The sequence below is a fragment of the Stenella coeruleoalba genome (assembly GCF_951394435.1).
Source record: "Stenella coeruleoalba genome assembly, chromosome: 10".
In the NCBI taxonomy this organism is placed as follows: Eukaryota; Metazoa; Chordata; class Mammalia; order Artiodactyla; family Delphinidae; genus Stenella; species Stenella coeruleoalba.
This window is the reverse complement of record NC_137156.1, coordinates 57,502,706-57,526,838: the sequence shown is the minus strand read 5'-3', so window position 1 is coordinate 57,526,838 and position 24,133 is coordinate 57,502,706. Positions and strand designations below refer to the sequence as shown.

The following is a 24,133-nucleotide window of genomic DNA, read 5'->3' as shown; positions in this document are numbered from 1 at the left end:
CGATGTTACTGCAGGTGGAGAGAGATTAGGGAGTGAGTCCCTCGCCCCCAGACGGGTGTCCCAGCAGCAGAGCCTGGGTCCTTCTCCCTCGGCAGCCTCCCTCAAACCAGGGGCTCCCTGAGCATAAACAGAGTGGAAGGCAGAGTCCCAGGTGCAGCCTGAGACCGCGGCAGGACCCGGAGAGGGCCCGGCTGGATGGTGATTGGCTCAGGTCAGTAATGAGGTCCTTCTTTGACCAGAGGGACACACCTGATGCTGGGGGGAGGTCTAGGGCTCTGCTGCATCTGAGTCCAAGTACTCAACAGTCCCACGGGGGAGGCGGAAGTGATCTGATCCAGAGGAAAGTCCTGAGCTCTACCCAGTGTTTACATTTCAAAGTTTGTTTTGGAGGGACTCTTAGTGGAAGTGTTGAGACAACAATTCAAGCATCACTTGTTGTATATCAACAAAACTTTTACATATAATAATGAAGATTGGGAGATGCATTTTTTTTTTATTATAAGTAGTTACCTCTTTTTCACAATGACCAGGTAGCGTTTTTCACAGGAACTAAAAATGTGTTAAGACACTTTAATTTACTGATCTAAAAACCAAGACTTTCTACCATCGAGGTGGAGGCACAGGAGTGAGAACAGCATGGGAATAACCCCAAGGCTGCTGGATACTGAGGTCAGAGGAGAACGTAGTGACAGGCTCGGGGCACAGTGGACGGGGACTCACCTCTGGAGATGGGCGGTAGGACCTCTCCCACAGAGCCGCCCTCGGGCTCCTGGAAAAACACCCAGACCCCACTGTCACCTCTTCAAGAAGGAGAAAAAGTAACAGATTTTTTTGGTCACAGTGACACTTTGGCTCTTTCTCCTTGAGAAGAAAAAGACTGGCACAAGCTAATGGGGAACAGTGGGATAAAACAGGCCGGTATTAACCGGGCTGAAGTGTTCTGACCCCCCAACTTCTTTCTTGTTTACCCAAATAAAGCAGAACAAGATCAACCATTCTCATCTTACCTTTATCTTAACACCTTGGCATTTCTGTTAGAGACAAACACAAAAACACCACAAAAACTGTTCTGGTAACACCACTTGGAAAGACAGTACTGACAGGACACAGTCAGACAAGTTCCTGTGCTCTATTTGAAGATATATTACAGCCTGCACTTATGACAGCCCATGAAAGGATTCCACGTAAACCCAAATCTAGAGATCTGGTCAGAAAACAGCCACTGTTTCCCCCAGAGGTAACTGTCTTTGGGTCTTTGGGCCAACCAGGTAGACAGGCAGGCACAAAGGCGAGCAAGCCATGAGCTGGTGAATCTGTGGGCACAGACCCTTCTAAGGTTCCTCAATCTCTAGAACAAAAAGCCCATCTGGAAAGCAAGGAACACATCGATTTGGCACCAGCCAGGCACTAGAAGAACTGCATTTCTGAAGGCCAGCAGGGACTCAGATAAACCCCAGGAAGCACTGTCCTCTAACGTTCAAATAGCTGTGACTGTTTCTTCCCAAAGAACTAAGGAGAGTTCAAGTCAGAAGACATTCAAGTCCCTATGGCTCGACTGCAGACAAGAAACCAGACCCCTCTTACCAAGCAAGCCCCAGGATCACAGACACCCACAGACGTATGTCCTTGAGCCTCTGTGTCAGGGAAGATTTTAACGTACCCCATGTTATATGCCTCATTCCTTGTGGATTACTTCTTTGGGAAGATGAACCTTGGGTGAAATACTTCAGCTCTCTAAGCCTCAATTTCCTCATGGGTAAAATGAGGATAGTGGTGTTTCCCTCAGAGGGTAGCTGTAGGATAATACGTGGAAAGCACTTAGCTTAGCATATAGAACACACTAAGTGAGCAGAAAATGTAGTTGTTGAGTGCTTCTGCATAACAGAAGAGGAGGAACAGCAGGTCCATGAGAGGAGGAACAAGAAACAAATATATGATACACGTGGTCAGGACAATGCATAGAGGTTATCCAAAAGCCATCTCTAAGACCAGCTCAAGTCCCAGGGAAACAACACGTACAATCTTGGGTTCCAAGAAGGCTGAGCAGATACTTCAAAGACACTGTACGATTTGGAGGCAGAAAATATAACGCCTTCACATACAATACATCCAGAGAGACACGCACACAGCGTCATCCCGCAGACAGCCCTCCTGTTAACTTGACACAAGACCAGCCCGTGATCTGCAGGCGTTAACAGTTTCCTTAGTTTCCCACGTCAAATAAAATACCAACCAAAACATCTGACATCTTTTGGGGAGAAATTTAGTCCGAAATTTAGGATTCCATCATTTTAAAACAAAGCCACTAAAATACAGTATCTGAAGAGGCCGCACCTGCTTCATTACAGATGACATCACGCTTCTGAGACGTGAACTACGAGGACTTTCTCTCCAGGACTCCTGACTGCTCCTGAGCTTTGAGTTCTTCCAGCTTCTTCTTGTAGCGAGTCATGAACTCCTCATCAGGTTCAATGCCTGCGTTCTGCAAATTTTCCATGACCTTTTCCAGTCTGAGTACCGATCGGGCTCCCTCAATCTTTCTTGTGCTCAGGTACAGAGTGAACTCCCTGAAATCCAGGAGCTTACAGGTGTCCACCGAGCAGATGTTCTTGATGTCACTAGTCCTATCCAGATGAGGGAAAAACACCAGTCCTGACAACTTCTCCAGCTCCTGCAGGCTCACCTGGAACTCACTTAATTGGGGCTGGAAGCCAATGGCCTTGTTGGGCACCACGAAGGCCCCTAGTGCCAGGGGCTCAGCAGACCTCGGGTTTCTGCGCGCCAGGATCACCTTGTAGAGGTGGGAGGGCACCGCCACATTGTCCTCGCCGATCACCTAAAAGCAAAGCAGCCATATTTGCGATGCTAATTTGCACTAGCAAGTCCCAAAGTTTTTCTGAAAAGCTTTAAGATGCATTTCTGAAAATGTACTTACAAACTACCCCACCCCGTCCCCAATGGATTTAAATTCAGCTGCCAAAAGTAATAATAACCAAGACACAGACTCACAGAGAAGATGAGCATTTAACAGGTAGATTCTGATTGTCTTTAAAGCAACACCACCCCAAAGAGCAGGGGTCCCATTCTCTGCCCCGTCTGTAGGACAAAGGGGTGTCAGGAGTGAGTCCTGGGTTTTTTAATGGACATGAAAAGGTGTCACCTTCTCTCTGTCTCATAATCAGAACTTCTGGTGCTCCTAACATTCAAAGGTCAAAACGGCCAGCTTGGGGAACTCCCAGCTCTAGAAATAAAAATATGGCCTTGGTTTATCAAATTCACTAGGGAGCTAAAAAAAAGCCTTTCAAGAAACGCCCAGACACACCACATCAGTATTACTATCTCCAGTATCACCTAGACTGTGGCTCATTTTTTAAATTACATTAGGTAAATGTAAATGCTGTTTGCTCAGAGTTCTGCACACTCTTAGGGCTGCTATCAAACACAGAACCCCTGAATGTGTCATCAAATCAGACACTTTGGAAAGGTATCCACACAACGAAAAAGCCAGAGCCAGGGTCGGGCCTGAAAACAACTTGGCTGCCTGTGGAGGCTGGCTGTAATAATGAAATAACACTGTTATGAAACCTTTTCAAATTTCCTTCCAATTGGCTTAGAAGCCATTATCTGCTTTCTGAAAAAGAAAAAAATGAACGTCCATTTCCTTAATGGTCTCCAATAAAATGACACAATCCAGCTACAATATGCTTGTGGTACTACTGCTCCTCCTGGGGCGGCCTTTCCTTGGCAAGAGGCCTCCCTTCCAGGCCAAGCCTGCTCGCTGTGGGAGGCCCCGCTGGGAGCCCAGATAAGGCAGAGCTAAAGTACCAGAGCTACAGAGGATTCTTTTCTGCTTTTCCCAAGCTCCTACCCACACGGCGCACAGCCTAACAACTCCAAGGCCATCTGCTGCCTAACACGCAGGGAAGTCCCACAGCCAAGGCCTACTGCAGGGCTGCAGGGAAGACCCATCATTCCACAGGAATGATCTCTGTAACTGTCTTGGAAGTTAGTGAAAGTGGTTGGTCAGGGTGCAGTTTAGAGTAAGGTTTATGAAACTACACAACCTACAGACACAAAATCCCCCGCTGCCGCCCAAGAAGTCATTTATGCATGCTCTTCAAGACCAAAAAACACGCTGAAGGTGAGCTCGATGGAGTACACAACTAGCCCACAGATCACCAAGAGATGTTAACTCAACACTGCAACTCAGAGGTCCTGTGCCCGGCACTGCTGGAAATACGGAAAGGAATAATCTTGAAAGTAAATGCCGCTGGCGCTGCTCTCAAGAAGCTTCCCATCCAGGAGAGGAGTCAACACCCACAGCCTTCACTGCAGGCAGAATGTGGTGAGACGCTGATACGGAGCATCAGCAGCAGTGCTGAGGGGGTGGGTGCAGGGGAAGTCAGGGACCGGAACTGACGGTGTGGCTGCACCTGAGCCATAGTTTACAAGGCGGGGTGGGGGGGGAGGGCGGTTAAATGGGCTTCAGGTGGTCCAGGCACTAACTAACTAGCTGGGGAGCCAACAGTTAAGCAAATCCTTGGTGCCCCCTGGTGGACATCCTCCATCACGGCAGCACAGATCTCAGACTCCAACTGTCAGGAGACCAGTCACTTGATTATTTTCTCTCCTCATGGACTCTGTCTACAAATGACAATTCTCAAAAATAATTAATTGGTTAGGCCATGTGCTGCCAACCAGAGCTTCTAACCAGGTTTATTAAATTCCAGCCAAAAGTAAAGAAGCTTGACATATGAAGATTCATGGCTTTACCTCATGGAAATGTACCATTTCTATTAGATTTTCAAAAACTCTCACATAGCTAGAGAACCTCTAATATTACTTTCGAGAAACCTCACGGACACAGAAATTCCTAGTACGAACCACAAAGTGTGACTCTTCCACCCATGACGGTCTCAGAATATTTCAACAAAGGGGGCGTAAAACACTATTATTCCCAGAAATAAAGAGAATAATGGAAACCTTAGCCACTATCTTCTTTGGTTCAGTCTGCTTTGTTCTCAGGAAGTAAACATCTTTAATCTGCCTAATATAGGAACCAGTCCTATTTGGAAACTCAGAACCCTCATCGTTTCTTCCTTGAATTTAAAACTTAAAAAAAAAATCCTGCAATATTTTAAAGCTATCTTCTTCTCTGTAAACAACTCAACCTACATAATAAATCCTTCCCACTTTCAGGAAAATTAGAAGACTTTCAGAAAATGTTTCTAGAAACTAGGGTACTGAAGCAGAATGGTTCAGCAGATTGAAACCCCACAGACCTGAGGCTTTGCACGAAGTTACAAGTCACAGCCACTGGTATCTTCTTTTTTCATTCATAAAATGGGTAATAACAATCCCCAAGCAGTCTATCTCATAGAATAGTTCTGAAGATATAAAGACACGTTAAAAAAAAAAAAAAGATTTTGAAACCTGCAAGGCCTATGTAAAAAAGCTGTTTTTGTAGTGGATATCATTCAAAAGACAGAAATGCAATTGCATTGGTACAAAAGATGGTTCTGCAGAGGGACAGTAGGGAAACATGGGATCAAGCAAAATTAGACCAGTTCAAGGTGGACAATAGGGTTTCAGGAGAAGAAAACAGGTTGGACCCAAATGATGCCCTAAACAAAGGACTCGAGGGCTTAACGTGAACCAAGTCTTTAGTATCAGTAAATCAGCAATAATCCTTTTCATATAACATTTAGGTATAAAAATACAAAGGAAATCCTTGCTGCTGTTAAATTACCAAACAGCACTCAACAACTCTTGTCAAGGCTGTAACAAAAGCTGGGAATCACTAGAAAATACAACATATATAACAATCATAAAGCTGGCACTTGCTCGCGACCTGAAATTAGTTTCCGTACGTGCTGGCCTGCCCTCGTTCCCTCCTATCCAAGAGACAGAGATGACAATTTGCTCCCCCATCCCACCCCCAACTCCACACACACAGAGCTGGGCCTTCATGCTGACTCAGTGCCAGCAGAGACTGGCCGCAAACGGCACCCAAGCTAAGCCTGCCCTCTGTCATGTCATATCTGCAGCAACTGTGCCTTAAGTGAAATAGCAAGCAGCATCGTGAGGAAAGAATATGTACCTGCAAGACTCAGACAGATGTAATGTATCTGGTTACGTTCCCCTGGTAAGACAAAAAAAAAAAAGAAATCCCAAAAATAAAACTGTTGGACACATCAAGAGATGAAGCCCTTAAAATAAGGGTCATGCCAATCAAGTGAAAGAAAGAGACCATGACAGTGTGATCAACAGGGAATCTCTACCTGAGAGGCTGGAGGAACAAAAAGGGAGGGAGTCACAGGGGTGGGGAGTCAACAGGGGTGTGGCAGCCCCGTGTGCTACCCCGTGTGCTATCCTCTGCGGGAGCTCAAACCCTGGGAGACGGTGCTTCTCACACTAGGCACCTGTCCTGCGTAGGGGTGGGAGATGCCAAGCCAGTGAAACAAGCACAACTTCCCAGACTCTCAATTCTACTGAGCAATTTAGGATGGGGGTGAGGAAATATTTAACACATAAAAGAATTTATTTCAATTAAAACTAATAGATATGGAAATGAAGATTGCATAACGATAAAAGAGGAGATTTCAAAAAAAAATTCCTGATCACTATAGCTGATACCTCAAGATCCCTGGAAGCATATTTTCGATTTCCTCCCCCTCCAGGAGTTGTAGAAGTTTGGAAAATAATGCTGTAGAAGGAAAACAGACTGATAAGTACTTCTAACATCACCACCACCACCACTACAGGGTTGTCAAATCTGAAGCTCACTTTCTTACCAGGTCAATTATAGTGTTCAGGCCAGGATCTTCAGGTATGTTTCACTTGTCTTGATTCAATCTTTTCTAGAAATAGGCACATGGATGACCTAAGCTATAATAAAGGGGGTGATTCTGATTAGAGCTGTCAGATGACTCACTGATAAAATCACTGCTACCAATCTTCCCTCAGGCTCACATTCACTCAAGTCCTATGATGCTGTGATTCCTTCCTACATATTCTAGCAGACGTTTCTGCCTGGCTATACGGAATCCTCCTCTTGGCCCATTTTCTTTTCTTATTTTTGCAGGCTAGTAAATATCACTTGTAACTGCTCTCCATCCACACCATTTTTTACCTCCTGGCCTTAAGCTTCTGTATATGAAGAGCAAAGCAATCCCTTCACTGTCGACTTTTGAGAGCTTAAAGAACAATGCTACGAATGACTGGCAATTCTCATACAAGTAGAGAAACCCACCTTTGGATTTCCCCCTTGACAATTACTAGCAATGTGACTTGGACATGACCCCTCAAAACCTCAATTTCCTTGCCTATAAAAGAAGATAACCACTGCTTGTTTGTAAGAGCTGTTTGTGAGGACTGACTGGGATGGTGTGAACAAAGCTACCTACATACTGGGTGGTATATATGGCCCTCGATAAATACCAGCTCATCTGCTTCACTTCCTCCAAAGTATACACATATATGCTTCATTACCTAGATAGAAAAGTAAATTAATACCTCGCTTTTATTAGCTACATCCTCCTAAAATAAAGTTCAGAGTATAGTTGTAAACAAGAAGTAAATACTAAATGGATGGATTTAAGAAAACAAAACATGAATTGCCACACATAATTGCAAGATATTCTCTGGGAAACAGGAATTCATGATTCAAATACATATTAATTCCTTGAGAGGAAGAGACCCACCTCGAGGGCTGGGCAATGCTGTGTCCCCTTTCTCAGCATCATTAAAGGACATCGTTTTATCCACAATGATTTTGTTATGAATTGCTAGAAAATAACCTGAATTTTTAGCTGGGCATTCAAGGTTTCTACCACCTGGTGCAAACCTTCCCTTTTATTATTATTTTTTTTCAAAACAACTTTTTATTGAAGTATAGTTGATTTATAATGTTATATTGTATTAGTTTCAGGTTTATGGCAAAGTCATTTAGTTTTATACATACACACACATATATATTCTTTTTCAGATTCTTTTCCATTATAGTTATTACAAGATATTTAATATAGTTCCCTGTGCCATACAGGAGGTCCTTGTTGTTTATTCTTTCCTTTTATTTTCGTCTTCTTCCTTATACAAATGCTCTAATCCAACTGTCTGAGGGACTTACTATTTCTCGGCATACAACCTACCTTTTCCTACCCCTTCCCCTTGCCTAGCTTTGCCTCCCATGTCTGTTTTCCTTAACCAAATTCACCCAAGTTTATACGTGTATATATTTGTACACATATATATAATATTTTTGGCCCAACTAAATTCCTAAAATGGTGAGCTCTGAGACAGTGTTTCCAATTTAATTTACTAAAGTATCCTATTTTGCTTTCATGCTAATAAATATACTAAAGATTTTTAAATTTAAAATTCCACCTGAAATCAAGTTTGAGGCCAAATCTAACAAAAGCTATAATAGAAATTGTGAGTGAAAAATATAAATATGTATATAAAAGTAGATGTCACTTTGATATGATTCCAAGAAAGATGAAAAACTACATACCCATCGAGGGATATAGATTCCTATCAACATTCAACTTTATGTACACGTACATAACACACAGAGTTATCTGCTTCCTTTATGACCAGGGTCTACAAATCTCTTTCTCAAAAAGCACTGGAAGGACTTCCCTAGTGGCGCAGTGGTTGAGAATCCGCCTGCCAATGCAGGGGACACAGGTTTGAGCCCTGGTCTGGGAAGATCCCACATGCCGCGGAGCAACTAAGCCCATGTGCCACAACTACTGAGCCTGCGCTCTAGAGCCTGCGAGCCACAACTACTGAGCCCGCGTACCACAACTACTGAAGCCCACACGCCTAGAGCCCGTGCTCCGCAAGAGAAGCCACCGCAATGAGAAGCACGTGTGCAACAAAGAGTAGCCCCCGTTCACCGCAGCTAGAGAAAAGCCTGTGCACAGCAACGAAGACCCAATGCAGCCAAAAATAAATAAATAAAATTAAATTTTTAAAAAGCATAGGAATATCGAAGATGGAGAAAAAAGGCCTTCCCAACAGTGTGCCCCTAAAGGCAATAGAATTCACATACTATGTTTTCTGGGGCTCTCTCCACCCACTAAAAACAGCTAAAAATAAATGTGGTGAACACACATGACGAGGCAAACAGCAGACCGAGTACTCAAGAATCAACTTGTCCAGATCTTGGTTTCTAAATACTGATCCCCATTAAAATGAACCAAGAGAAATGGATGATTCCAGAGTTTGCCCAAGATGAGTCTGGAACATCCTGTTATGCCAGAAAGCAGGAAGTGCAGAGAAACTTAGTGGAGTCCTCCTCAATATTACAGGTATTCAGAGCTTCTGCAAAATCTGAGTACAAGTTATTAAGTAAAAGAACTGATAAAAGTTGTTGGCTCAAAGAAATTAAGAGAGAGAGATGACTCCCAGGATGTGAAATAGATGAAGGGAGAAAGTAATCAAGAATGTAGTTTGAAGCATGTCATTTATAATTCCGTATACATTCCTCCCACACGACAGGTACTTAAAGATTTGCCAAATTAAAGATTTGCCAGTGTGAGCATGAATAGGTCCTATCAATTAATACAGACGTGGAAAACTAATGATATAGGTTCAGAGGCCCAGAATCTGAAAGAAAAGGCCTAAGACCAATAATGCTTTAAAATAAAAACAAAAAAACAAGACCGTTACTCAAAGTATACTCTTCAGGAAGCTGATCTTGACTGCCCTCACACATTCATCATTACGACACTAATTAGGGTGAGAAGAGCCGACAGGTCTCTTTTGAAACTCTCTTCAAGGCTACTTGAACATGCCTGAATATCATTCACGGATCAACGATTTAGGAGATGTAAGGTTAAGTCTTTTTAGTGGTTAGTTTTACATATTCCAGTGTAATAAGAATTGTGGTCTAGAAAAGATATACTAAAAGGTATATACATATATATTTGTTTCATTCTGAATTAACTGCAAATTTAAAATGTGTAAGGATGGCATATGGAACACGTGCACACCCTTCACCCAGATTCATCAACTCAACATTTTGCCCAATTCCCTTTATCACTCTCTTTTTCTGTTTTTTCCCTAACCCTTTTGAAAGTAAGTCATAGACACATCTTTCAGGATGTGTCTCCTAGGAGCAAAGACATTCACTTACATAATCACAGTACAATGATCAAAATCAGGAAATTTAACACTGATAAAATATAATTATCTAGTCTATAGACCTCAAACGTTACCAATTGTCTGAATAAAGTCTTATTTAGCAACTTTGGTTTTTCTGATCTAGGATCTGACCTAAGATAACACAATGCATTTTGTTTTCAGCCGTTTTAGTCTTTAGTTTTTAGTCTCCATTAACCTGGAACAGTTAATTTCTCAGCCTTTGTCTTTGACAACACTAATATTTTTGAAGAATGTAAGTCAGCTCTTTCACGGAATGTCCCTCAGTTGGGGTTTGCCTGATACTTCTGCATGATGAGACTCAACATTATGCATTTTGGGCAGAAATATCACAGAAGTGATACTGTATCCTTAGTGCATCACACCAGCAAGTACAATTTATCAGTAAGTCCCATACATGCAATATTAACTCTGATCACTCGGTTAAGGGGGGGTTTCTCTACTGTGAAGTTACCATTTCTTGCTTTGTTATCAATAAGTAATTTGCGGAGGGATTCTTTTAGATTATATAAATGTCCTATTCGTCATAAAGCTTCTACTCTCTAGTTTTAACATCCACTGATGATTGTTTGAAACACATTACCATGATGGCTACAAAATGATTTTTCTCTTTCATTCTTACAAACTTATTAGTTGACCGTCCATGGTACACAGAAGCTTCTCCTTACACCCATGTGTTTACTTATGTATTAAGATATGGATTCCTATTTATTAGTTCTATAATCCATTTTATTTTGATGTCAAATAGTTCCAGACACGTTAAGTTAGAACTCCATAAAGCTGATTCCTGTGTTCTTTTGATATGTCCTCACCATTTCTTTGAGTACTTACTTGCTTCCTGGCACAAGATGTTCCAGTTTGTACTTTCCCTGCACCATCCCTGGAATCAGCCATTTCTGCAAGTGCTGGGTTCTTTCAGCAGGAGGTGGTTTTTTAGAAACCAAGATCTGGTCTCAGGGTACACTCATTGCTAATAGCATATCACTGCTTCTAGGCGCTTTTAGCAGACAGATAATAAAAATTATATCCAACTTAAGAAAAACAATATACTTCCCACGACAACATGTGGCCAAAACATATTTAACAGAAATATTCACTCACTCACACACACACACACACACACACACACACACACACAAAAGCTGTTTCGTGAAATGCTCTTAACTACTGGTTAACTGTCCCTTTTAAACCTTGTATACATTTTTCTTCTACCACACAGTAAGCTAGTCATACAAATCTTTCAATTTTATGAAAACAAAGCCCACACAAAACTGTAATTTGATCATTTAAGGTGTGGAAGTGAAAGCTGGGAGAACCTATTTTCCAAAGGTAAGAGTAAAGAGGACTTACCAAAGCTCAAGAATAATTAGTATTCGAAAAACAAGAGAACACAGGGAGCTTCAAGGCACTTTTTCCTTCTAGTATTACAAAAAATATGAAAATAGCAAGTTGATGAGAGAGATTACTCTGCTTGGAATACTAACTCCGTTGCCACTCCTTCACTCCCACAAGAACCCCTGGAATACTGAGGGCGTGAGCACCTGTGGGAACGCTTGGAGACTTACACATCACTGCTCATCAGAGCCAGAGGGGCTGATGATAAGCCAGTCCAGTGGGACAGAATACACCCTAAAATTGTTCTCGTTTTCTTAACCGTTTCTTGGATCATTCAATTTTATCACAGACCCCCTTAAGTAACCATGTAACCTAAGCAGCATTTACTAAACATCTACTAGATGTTCCCCCCCAACACACCTCCTCTTTGACTTTCCAGGAAGTCCTTCAATCCCTCTCCTTTCACTGACTCTATCACCTTTCTTCCTCCTCACCTCACTTCATTCCTGACCCTCTGTAGATCTCACAGTACATCAGTTCAGCCACCCTCTTGGCAGAATCCTTTTTTTTTCTTTTTTTTTTGTTAATTGGGGTATAGTCGTTTTATAATGTTTTATTAGTTTCTACTGTACAGTGGTGTTCCCTGTGCAACACAGCAGGTTCTCATTAGTTATCTATTTTATACATATTAGTGTATATATGTCAGTCCCAATATCCCAATTCATCCTACCCTCCTTTTACCCCCTTGGTGTCCATATCTTGGTAGAATCCTTAATCTCAGGCATAACAGAAGCTGTCTACAGCTCACACATCACTAATTATCCTCTCTTATATCTTCAATCTCCCTTTCCTTTAGTTCATAAAGTTCTCATATATCGTGCATGTAAAAAAAAACTTCACCTTTTTAAAAAAATCCAAGCATCTAGAAGAAAAGCTTTTCCTCCCATTTATTCAACTAACTGCAATCTGGATGTCTTCCTGAATTTTTCCCTCTTCTTCACCCAAAAAGTGAATTTGTGATTACTCTTTCCTGTATTCCTCTATTCCTCCTCACTCCATCTGCCTGAGTTCAGCCCGCGTCTGTAACGATACCTAAACTCCAGAATTCTGCCATTGATCTTAAGTGTCCTGCGCTCACACCGTCCATCCTCTGGAGTTCCCGTGCTTCCCTCCTGACTCAGTTCACTCTTACCCATCAAGATCTAGCTCAAAAATCTCCTTGGGGGACTTCCCTGGCGGTCCAGCGGTTAAGACTCTGCGCTTCCAATGCAGGGGATGAGGGTTCAATTCCTGGTCGAGAAACTAAGATCCCACATGCAGCGGGGCCAGAAAAAAACATCTCCTCCTCTGTGAAGTCTTCCTGACCCCCATAAATAGGGTTGGTCAGTTCGTTCCGACACCACTTCATCTATGCGTTTATACATCAGATCACACTTTAACATAATTAACTGATAACATGTCTATTTCCCCTTCTAAACTGTGAGCGCCTTGAAGTCAATGCTTGCTTTTTAACTCATCATTTTATCCTCTATGCCTATCATTCCAACAGGTGCTCAATAAATCCTGGTGAATAAATGAAATTTAAAAGTAGAATAAAGAATGAGATTATAATCTCACGCAAATAACATAAGCTTGAATATTAAAACACGTTCCTACCTGGTAACTAACCGTTTTCCTTCCATTGCTTCCAGTCTGAGGTAAGGTCAGCGGTCCAGATACTACCCAGACGTCCTCAAACCTCTCTGTCAGTTCTCGACAGTACATTTCCATTCTGAGAAACAAAGCAAAAAGATGTGTGATATTCTCACACGTAAATGTAGAAAAAGCAGCAAACCGTATCAAGTCCTTAGGAGAGATACCAAGAATATTAGAGAAATCAGTGTAAGGAGAATATGGCACAAAACGCTACAAGCATATAAGCAATGTTCTTCCCAGTGTGTTTACTGCATGGAAAAACTCTAAAAATACATGCATTTATACAACTACCTACATTTTCCTGTGTGTGCATTCAATGTACAGTTTAGAACTGAAATTTTGTTTTGTTTCCTCATATTTTTCTATGCCCTAGTTCTCAAATAAACTTTTTTCAAGAATTACATATCATTTCAAAAAGTTGATATATCGTTTTTATGTAACTACTCCTACTGTAGGACAACTGGGTTTATCCTGACATTTCTTAAATAATGCAACATTGTATTAATTCCTTAGAATAAATTTCAAGGGCCAGAATTATTTTACTGAATAAATATTTTAATGATGCAAGTGGAGATACAAGTGGAGAAATACTTTCAATACAAGTGGAGAAAAATACAGTATCCTCTGCCTATAAACATAGTGTTCTACTGTCTCAGTAATAATATTTTTAGTAGTTTCTTCCAGAACTTGACTTCTGACCAGAGGAAACATGACCAAAATGGCTGGCTATGTTCTGAAGTCTACACTTCCAAATCTAGCAAAGAAAATTAGTCCAAAATATTTATCTTCAGTAGTTTTAACATTTGAAAAAACAAAGGCAGAAACAGATGCTAGGCACACACTCTCCTGTCACATCACTCATCTCCCACAGAATCACATTTTAAAAACTCTCACCCCTCACCTGTTCCAGTAACCAGCATTATTATCAAAATTCTGAGGCACGATATTAGAAAGGTAAAAGGTTTCAGCCATGGCTTTCTGTGAAAAGAAATAAAAACAGTAACTTGCACTGAAATACCTTTCCCTTTGAGAGAGATTTTACAAAGCAGAGATAACCAGCTCCTCTTTCATACCTTAGCTCCAGGCAATTACAGCAACTGTCTGTTTAGATAAACGAAAGCCACAGCTACTCCGTGACAAAAAGCTCAATAATGATTATTCAGAATAAGGACTATAACAAAAGAAGTAGTTTGGTGTGCTGCTTTTCTTCACAATTTACAAAATTCAAACCAACAATGTAGACTATGAACGAAAAATTTCCAGTATAAAGCTAAAAGGTGAATTCTAGTGCTAAGCCTCTGGCAGAGGGTTTCTCAACAAAGGGCAGCTTTCAGGAGCACAGTAGTATTTAAGTAGTACAGTGCAAACACATTAGTTCAAGAGTGGCACAGAAAAAGTCCTATTCTTCTGAATTTCTAGCCACCATGTGTTCATTCCTCTCACACTTCTGACCTGTAAACCCAAGGCTCTGTCATTGGATTTCCTTTCATTGATCTACACTGCCAAGGCCACCAAATACCCTCTTGTCAAACCATGGTTCTCAGCCTTGAAGGCACATTGAAATAACCTAGGGAGCTTCAAAAATATCGATGCCTAGGTCCCAACCCCTAGAATTTCTGATTTAACTGCTCTGGGTTACAGGTCTGGGCATCAGGATTTTTTAAAACTTCCCAAGGTAGTTACAATGAGTATCCAAGGTTAAGAACCACTATCTTAATGATAATAATCACCAATTCATGCAATAAATGCCAATGTCAGAAAAGACATTTCTCACCTTTTTTTGGCAGAGAAATTATCCTAAATTAAAGGAGGCTAGAGAGACATGACAATTAAATGTAATATATGATTCATGATTAGATACTGAATCCAAAAAAAAGTTGTAAAGGACATAATTGGGAAAATTTGGCAAATCTGAGTGAGAACTGTATACTGGATATTATTGTACAAATATACAAAAATACACTTGTACACATTTCTTGGTATAATGATACACTTGACATATATTCAAATATCCTCATCTTTAGACAATACAATCTCCTGAGCAATCTACTTAGGCATGAAGTGCTACAATGTCTGCAATTCACTGTCCATGGTTTAAAAAAATGCATATATAAAATATATGTATCAAAATGTTTTTGCTGTACTATCCTCAACTTTTCTACAAGTCAACATATTTTTTCTGTGTTCTTTTTTCAACTTTTCTACAGGTCTGAAATCTTTCAAGATAAAAATGAGTGAGTAGCTTTAGCTCCTATTGGCTTTCCAATTCCCTTTTGCATAGCATTTAGTTTTCCTCAACCTGTTTAAAAATGTCTGAGCATCTGAGCAAAGAAAGGAAGCGAAGTCAGGAAGAAAAATACAAAATAGGGTATGAAAATTCTCAAGTGTTATGGTTTGGCTCCTAGGTTTTTAATTTCCAAGTCCCATGGTACACATAATACCAGCCCTGTGTTCCCATCCCTCCCAAAAAATATGCCTACAGATGAGAATTTGTTATCTCCTGCTGGAGCCATGTGGCCTCGTGACCACCCGCTGCCAACATAGTCCTCGTTGAAGGCACTGAAGGTTGGAGGGATGTTGGGATCTGGCTTGAATTTACAATGTTTTCTGTCTGCATCACCTGAAGAAAAACACACAAAATGGTAAGTTACCAGTGGTCAAATCTCTCTCAAGATTCTCTAAGCAAGGCAAGCTGCTTGTTGCTGGCTGGTAGCTCTCTGAGCAGCTAGTACTTCGTGACAGCACGCATGTCTCAAGTTCCTGGGATAGTTCGGCTACTTCACCTGAATTTAGCAAGGACTAGTCCAGGAAAGAATGTTTTTCATACAGTGCAGCCATCTCACCTCATATACTTTTGTTTCTGGCCTTTCAAGTTAAAGGGAAAAATCCCTTGGATGGTATCTATGTAAAAGCAATAACCAATCAAATAGCTGAGCTGTACAAAAAGCTTAGTTACTAAATATACTCTTGCTTTTTAAAAAGACCCCCACGGGGACTTCCTTGGAGGTCCAATGGCTAAGACTCCGTGTGGGGTGCGTGGGTGCGGTCCCTGCTCAGCAAATTAAGATTCCACATGCCGCGTGGCTCAGCCACAAAAAAAAAAAAGACGCCCATGTATTGTATGTTGTACAACGGTATTTGACAAGTTTATACGTACTGAAATAATGGATATATAGACACAAAACAATCTGTTCTGGGCAGGCACAGCCTAGAGGAGGGAGAGAGTGCCTCTGATATCTTGCTTACTGCCTCTTAAGCCGTGACAAAACAAACATTTAGGTTATGAGATCAATCCAGAAACTCCTGACACAAAATATCTGAGCACCACACAGGAGAGACAAAATCTCAAGTTTGCTTATATTCTGATACCTCCAGAGTAGTTTGCCACCGTGGACACCAGCGAATCCTAACACTATGTTTTCCACTGTCATTAGGACAGGCCTTGTTAAACTACAAAAATTGTGAGGACAAATGGAATATACTCAGGCTGCTACTCAAAAAAGTGTAAAACGAGGATTAATGAAGTTACTGATTCTAATGTCATTTCATTCAATCAAGAAAAAAATTAAATTATCAGACCCCAAGGTTCAGAGTAAAGTATCTAATGTCTAGCTTCTTAGAATCACCCCATAAAAAAAAAAATAATAACTGTAAACAGAGAATTACTAGTAAACTTCTCTAAGTGTCATTACCATTGGAATCGCTTCCTGGTATGTCTGGTTTTCTTTATCTGGTGCTCACTGCCCTTGAAAAATCATTTGGGGGCGGGGGAGGGGGGGACTTCCCTGGTGGCGCAGTGGTTAAGAATCTGCCTGCCAATGCAGGGGACACGGGTTCGAGCCCTGGTCCAGGAAGATCCCACATGCTGCAGAGCAACTAAGTCCGTGCGCCACAACTACTGAGCCTGCGCTCCAGAGCCCAAGAGCCACAACTACAGAGCCCTTGCGCCTAGAGCCCATGCTCCGCAACAAGAGAAGCCACCGCAATGAGAAGCCCGTGCACCGTAACAAAGAGTAGCCCCCGCTCACAACTAGAGAAAGCCCACATGCAGCAACAAAAACGCAACGCAGCCAAAAATGAATTTAAAAAAAGAAAAAGAACAATCATTTGTGGGAATTTCCAAAATCCTAGGATGAAGATGCCTTCCTGAAGAGAGGATGTAAACTTACTTCTGTCCAGTGTCTGGAGGCATTAGCAGTGGAGGACCACAGTATAGCAAGCTCAGGGTTTAAGGTTCCTTGATCTGTACAGGCTACATGGCTTTGGGCTACAAGTCTGCATGACAGCCAGTTTGTGGCCTCAACTTCTCTAGAACAAACTTTTTATTTTCCTTTTTGATCCTTGTCTGCTCAGTGCCAAGGCAACCTTCCGTGTAGTTCCCTATGGTGGGCAGGCAAGTAAGTTCTGGTTCACCCATCCCCGAGGGTGCAGCCCTCTGGGGTTCCAGGTTAACGTGGGAAGGGTCTCCAGTAAGATAATCTACCTTGGCTGAGCCCTAGGTCTTGCCTTCAGTCCCCCTCACCCCATTTAAGGCTGCAGAACCAAAGGCAATGTGGCTTTGGTTTACCCGGGCCACCCTTACCCCTCTGGATTCTGGCGTTCCCCCAAATATTGGCCTGGCAAAGAAAGCTCTACTATCATGTTGCCTCTTCATGTTTTGTTTGTTTGTTTGTTTTTAAAGCCAGGATCAGAAGCCAGGAATCTGGCTTCTGAGACTTTTTTTTTTTGGCTGCGCTGGGTCTTCGTTGGGCCACATGGGCCTCTCTCTAGTCGCAGTGTACGGGCTCCAGAGCGCGTGGGCTTAGCTGCCCCGCGGCATGTGGGATCTTAGTTCCCCAAGCAGGGATCAAACCCGGGTCCCCTGCATTTGAAGGCAGATTCTTAACCACTGGACCACCAGGGAAGTCCCTCTTCATGGTTTTTTTTTTTAGTGATTTTTTTTATATATATACTTTTTATATACTGCTAATAACATTTCTTGTTGTTTTTAGCAGGAGAGTTAATCTAAATAACTTAGTCTGTCATAACTAAAACAGAAGATGCTTTACACTAAAATAAGTAAATCACAGGTACATTGCTTCTTGTTTTCAAATATTAATTAGCTCTATTTTACCTCAAAATTACACAGCTCATGTGACATACAATATGAAACAGTGCTTTTTTCATATGCCTCTGAAAATGATAACTTAACAGCAAGATAAAATTAGTAAAGCTGAAATTCCATCTTGGGAAAACTTTTGTATTTAAAGGAAATTTATCAGGCTTGAGACTAAATCAAGTGAGTTTCTCTTGATGTAAATTCATAATCAGTTTCACCTGCTAGGATACAGTTTCTGCTTATATCAGTTTCCTTCTAGCAGGCAAGCATATTCCAAGCCTCCTGCCATTCTGCTGGTTAATGTGTACTCTATAAAGGCACACACTCATCTTAAGATCAGCATTTTAATATATTTAAGCATAGCATGCACTGTAAAGCAATGGAGAAATAATCTGTGGGCCATATAGCAAATTAACAGGCAAATAAGAGAATGGGAATAAAACAACTATGACAAAAAGTAATATCCTTAATATAAAAACGAACTCCTACAAAATTCAAAAAAGAATATCCCTGGGACTTCCCTGGTGGTCCAGTGGGTAAGACTCCGTGCTCCCAATGCAGGGCGCCCGGGTTTGATCCCTGGTCAGGGAACTAGATCCTGCATGCATGCTGCAACAAAGTCTGCATGTTGCAACTAAGAGCCCACATGCCACAACTAAAGATCCTGCATGCCTCAACTAAGACCCGACGCAGCCAAAATAAATAAATAAAATAAATATTAAAAAAAAAGAATATCCCTATTGAAAATCGTAAAGAAAAATTCACAAAGAAAGAATAATTCACAAAATATTAACCCTCCCTGGTAATCAATAAACGCAAATAAAATCAACTAATAAATTGGTAAAGTTCAATAATGCTCATTATGTGTGAGGGCTGGGAGAGACAGGACAAATAATGATGGTGGGAGTGTAAATTGGAGTAGGCTACCTAGAAGCTAATCTGACATTGAATAGCAAGATCTGGTCATCTTAATTACAGGAACGCACCAAGAAACTTGAGGACAGGTGAACAGGCTCACACACCTGCCTGCCTCTCCAGTCTCATTTCACATCACGTTCTCCCTTGCTCCAGCCACACTGGTCTTCTTTGAGTTCCATAACCGAACCAAACTCTTCACATTGGGGCCTTGAAAGATGCAACTGTGCTTCTCTTTCCCTGCCTGAACGCTCTTCTCCATACCCCCGCTGCCCACCCAACTCCTCTGCCTGAGTGACTGCCATCCACTCTTCAGGCCACTTTCTCAAAGAAGCCTCATTAATCAGTATCGGGTTCTCCTGTTATAATCTCCCATCGTATTCTTTACTGTTCCTTAATTATACTATCCCAACTTGCAATCATTTTTCCTTCAGAACAGTTATTGCCAATTGTAATTATACATTTATGATTATTTGATAGGTCCACCCAACCCCCTCCCCAATTCAAAGTGCCTTGGGGGTAGAGACCATCTACTCTGGTCACTGATATAACCCCAAGGCTCAGCACAGAGCCATGCACAAGTAGGCATTTAAAAAGCATTTGTGGGGCTTCCCCAGTGGCACAGTGGTTGGGGGTCCGCCTGCCGATGCAGGGGACGCGGGTTCGTGTCCCGGTCCGGGAGGATCCCGCGTGCCGCGGAGCGGCTGGGCCCGTGAGCCATGGCCGCTGAGCCTGCGCGTCCGGAGCCTGTGCTCCGCAGCGGGAGAGGCCATGACAGTGAGAGGCCCGCGTACCGCAAAAAAAAAAAAAAAAAAAAAAGCATTTGTGGGCAGGCCCCGGTGCAGACCTGGCCAAGTCCAAGAACCACACCATGCACAGTCAGTCCCGAAAGCAGCACAGAAACGGCATCACGGAACCCCGATCACAATATGAATCTCTTAAGGGGGTGGACTCCAAGTTCCTGAGGAACATGCGCTTTGCCAAGAAGCACAACAAGAAGGGTCTGAAGAAGATGCAGGCCAACAACGCCAAGGCCATAAGTGCACATGCTGAGGCTATAAAGGCTCTTGTAAAGGGACTTCCCTGGTGGCACAGAGGTTAAGAATCTGCCTGCCAATACAGGGGACACGGGTTCGAGCCCGTGTCCGGGAAGATCTCACATGCTGCAGAGCAACTAAGCCCGTGCGCCACAACTACTGAACCTCTGCTCTGGAGCCCGCTAGCCTAGAGCCCATGCTCCACAACAAGAGAAGCCACCGCAATGAGTAGCCCCCGCTCACCGCAACTAAAGAAAGCCTGCGTGCAGCAACAAAGACCCAATACAGCCAAAAAATAATAATAATTTAATTAATTTTAAAAAAAGGCTCTCGTAAAGCCCAAGGAGGTCGAGCCCAAGATCCCAACAGGTGGCAGCCGCAAGCTCAGTCAACTTGCCTACATTGCTCACCCCAAGCTCGGGAAACGTGCTCATGCCTGCATCGCTAACGGTTTCAGGCTCTGCCGGCCAAAGTCCCAGGCCAAGGCTCAAACCAAGGCCAAGGCTGCAGGTGCAGCTGCTGCTCCAGCTCCAGCTCAGGCTCCCAAAGGTGCCCAGAACCCCACAAAGGCTCTGGAGTAGAGACCTTTGTCTGCCAATGTGAGGACAGAAGGACTGGTGTGACCCCTGGCTGCTGTCTGCATGGGGCTGGTGTCCTCCTGTGCTATTTGTACAAATAAACCTGAGGCAGGAAAAAAAAAAAGCATTTGTGGACGTAATGAATGAGTGGTGCTCATTCCAAGAATATTTATGACAAAGCCTCCAATTCATGTGTCAAGATACAGATCCTCTCAACCCCTGAGACAGCCTGGAAGGGTCTAGGGTGCCCTGGCTGCCAGGCAGGGTCCATTTATCTAGTGAGCCAGACAAACACCATCATTTTCTAAACGTGCTGTAAAGTAGAGATGGTTGAAATTATTAATAATCCTCCTTGTTTTAAATTTGGAAACATCTTTCATCAACGCCTTTGCTTCTAACCACCTACCCGTTATCTTGCTCTTGGATATATGTTCAAGAACCCATCTAGGCACTCGCTTTGACTGATCATAAGACAAGGCATGGTTAGTGTAGCACCTTGTCTCTGTTCCAGTTAAAGGGAATCCAAATTGTTCTAAGAGAGCCCTTTCTGAAGAACCTAAAAATGAAAAACAGGGGAAAAAAATAAGTTAGTGACTATTATTAGGAATAAAAAATTATAAGGAAGGGGGTAAGACAAAGGACTGACTCAACAATTTAATCAACCAGGTGATCTCATTTTTGCAATTACTTATAAAGCAAAGAAAAGAGACAGTAGGCAAAATACTGGTTTTGCCTATAATCAGTTGTATAGTTCTATCCAGGTAAACTGTAGCTATTTCATTAACTGTTCTTTTTTTAATTTAAAAAAATTTTTTACTTTTCCAATTTATTTTCTAATTTATTTATTTTCTTATTGATTGATTGATTGATTGATGTGTTGGGTCTTCTTTGCTGCCCGCGGGCTTTCTCTAGTTGCGGTGAGGTGTGCAGGCTTCTCAATGAGGTGGCTTTTGTTGCTAGAGCGCAGGCTCAGTAGTTGTGGCGCACAGGCTTAGCTGCCCCGCGGCACATGTGGGATATTCTTCGACCAGGGCTCGAACTGGTGTCCCCTAGCATTGGCAGGCGGATTCTTAACCACTGTGCCACCAGGGAAGTACCTCATTAACTGTTAAATAAGGACCTGATCTTGCTGGTCTTTCACATCAAATTTTCAAATCTCTGCCCCACAAAGTACAGTGTATACAAAAGCAGCAAAGGGAAAACTCCTGTCATTACTAGTCATTGATATGATTAAATGCACGACAGCCTATGTACTCATTATGTTCTAAGAGTTAATGTGGGGACAAAAGCACAGCCTTTTAAATTTTTTTAAAAGACCATCGTTCAGGGGCTTCCCTGGTGGTGCAGTGGTTTAGAATCCGCCTGCCAATGCAGGGGACACGGGTTCAAGCCCTGGTCTGGGAAGATCCCAGATGCCGTGGAGCAACTAAGCCCGTGTGCCACGGCTGCTGAGCCTGTGACCCCGCGTGCTACAACTACTGAAGCCCATGCGCCTAGAGCCGGTGCTCTGCAACAACAGAAGCCACTGCAACGAGAAGTCCGCGCACCGCAACGAAGAGTAGCCCCCCGCTCGCCGCAACTAGAGAAAGCCCGTGTGGAGGAACGAAGGCCCAATGCAGCCAAAAAAAAAAAAAAAAAAAAGACCATCGTTCACTGACACTCTTCCTCAATGTTCTGGTACTGAAGCAGAGATGTGTGCTGCAGCAAGACAGTGGTAAAACTGGTATTGCTTCTCCTAGTGGGAGAAACCAAGCACGCACGGAACAGGGAGTCGGTTTCCAAATAATTCTCTCTTGATGCGCTCTCCAGGCTTCAACCCACCAGAGTTGCTCTCTTCCTAAATGCCAAGTATCAGGAGGAGCAAGTTAAATTAGTGTATCCGAGCATGAGCTCATTTACTTTGTCAAATATAAGGTACACCTGGTAACCTGCGGATTTACATACTTTGAAGAAGGGCCAGCAGGTATTCTTCATTTGAACGATGATAAATTGAGGACAGTTAACTGATCTGCTAAAACTATGTGTTCATTCGTTCATTCATCCATACGTACTGGATGCCAATTATGTACCAGGTACCGGGCTGGTGGAGAACAAAACTGACACCGTCCGACCGCTTATGGAGCTAACAATCTAGGGGAGGACATAGACAATAAAAACACACATGTCGGGGTAGTATATCCCCAGGGGGAAGGAAGTACACGGAGCAGGCAGGTGAGACGCAACGCCGGGAGAGGAAGCCGAGCCGGGAGACTGCACGGCAGACGACCAAGGGCCTGGCGAGTGGAGACAGCGCGCGTCCATGGTTACGGCTCCTGACCGAGGTAGCAGCCCGGGCCCGAGACCTGGGGGCCCACACACTCACCGTCCGGCTCCCTCACCGCCAACGCTGGCTCAGCGTCCTGACTCCGGAGGAACTGCACGACAGTTAGCCCGGTTCCCACAGCGCCCGCGACGGCTCCAGCCACGAAGCCACTCAAAAAGCGTCGGGAGCCTCGGAAGCGGGAGGCAAAAGCTGCGGCAACCATCTTGCCCGAAACGCTAGCTGTTTGCCTTAGCGCCTGCGCACTCCAAGCCAGCCGCCTGAAAGCCAATCGCAACCGCGGGACCAAGACACGCATGCGCTACCTGGAGTCGCTGGCCCTGAGCCTCTCAGGAGACGCCGGAGGGCAGAGCGCAAGAGCGCGCCCCCTGGTGACAAACCTGGAGGCCCAGGAGCGTCCCGGCTCCATCCCTGGTCCCCTGGGCCGGGTGATGGGTGAGAGCATGACGCTTTGAAGGCTCGGTATGTGCACATACAGTCCTAAGAAGAAAATACTCTTAGTCCCGTTTAATAGGTGAGTAAACCACTTGCGCATGCTTACGCTAAGGTCCTCAGAACTGAGATTCCAACTTAGGTCTGATTCTAAAACCTCTGCCACATTGGATGGCCTCATGACACGTGGCTTTGAAATCGCATGGTACACAAATCGTAACTTCTAAAGATAGCTTGGCATCTCCTAAGGAGTTTCTTGACAAGACAGTACTCCATGGTGGTTTAGGACCCTGAATCAGAGCACAGGGGTTTGGATCCCCACTCAACCACTTTCTACCTTTCTGTTTCCTCTTTTTAAAACGGGAATAATAATAGTAATAATAATAATACTTATTAGACCCTAGGGTTCTTGTGAGGATTAAAGGAGATTAACCATGTAAAGCATTTAGGGAAGAACCTGGGGCATGTCGTTAAGTGCTCTGTTAATATTAGCAATTTTTATTTAGGCAGCTTTACTTTATAGAATATGGAATCCGGATTGCTGAATGCCTGCTGT

The 24,133-nt window shown here is 43.0% G+C and overlaps 2 protein-coding genes across 6 annotated transcripts; one reads left to right on the top strand and one right to left on the bottom strand.

Moving 5' to 3' along the window:
• Position 1: 1 nt before the first annotated feature.
• Positions 2 to 23,350, bottom strand: EXOG (exo/endonuclease G; the record flags this gene model as incomplete). Of its 5 annotated transcripts, none has more annotated exons than XR_013830032.1 (7): positions 2 to 800; positions 1,661 to 2,836; positions 13,159 to 13,273; positions 14,099 to 14,175; positions 15,678 to 15,817; positions 21,232 to 21,381; positions 23,188 to 23,350. XR_013830032.1 is itself a non-coding variant. In XM_079933125.1 (7 exons), 6 exons carry the CDS (start codon positions 23,348 to 23,350, stop codon positions 2,375 to 2,377), a joined length of 1,107 nt encoding a protein of 368 aa, XP_079789251.1. In that variant the 3' UTR covers positions 2 to 1,793; positions 2,335 to 2,374. The 5 variants fall into 5 exon arrangements, 3 of the variants coding, with proteins under 3 accessions (XP_079789251.1, XP_079789250.1, XP_079789252.1); XR_013830033.1 differs by having other exon boundaries at positions 2 to 769; XM_079933125.1 differs by having other exon boundaries at positions 2 to 1,793; positions 2,335 to 2,836.
• On the top strand, positions 18,660 to 21,173 carry LOC307192354 (large ribosomal subunit protein eL29-like; the record flags this gene model as incomplete). The annotated part of the gene is made up of 3 exons (XM_079933192.1): positions 18,660 to 18,666; positions 20,044 to 20,279; positions 20,574 to 21,173. 3 exons carry the CDS (start codon positions 18,660 to 18,662, stop codon positions 20,826 to 20,828), a joined length of 498 nt encoding a protein of 165 aa, XP_079789318.1. The 3' UTR covers positions 20,829 to 21,173.
• Positions 23,351 to 24,133: the final 783 nt, after the last annotated feature.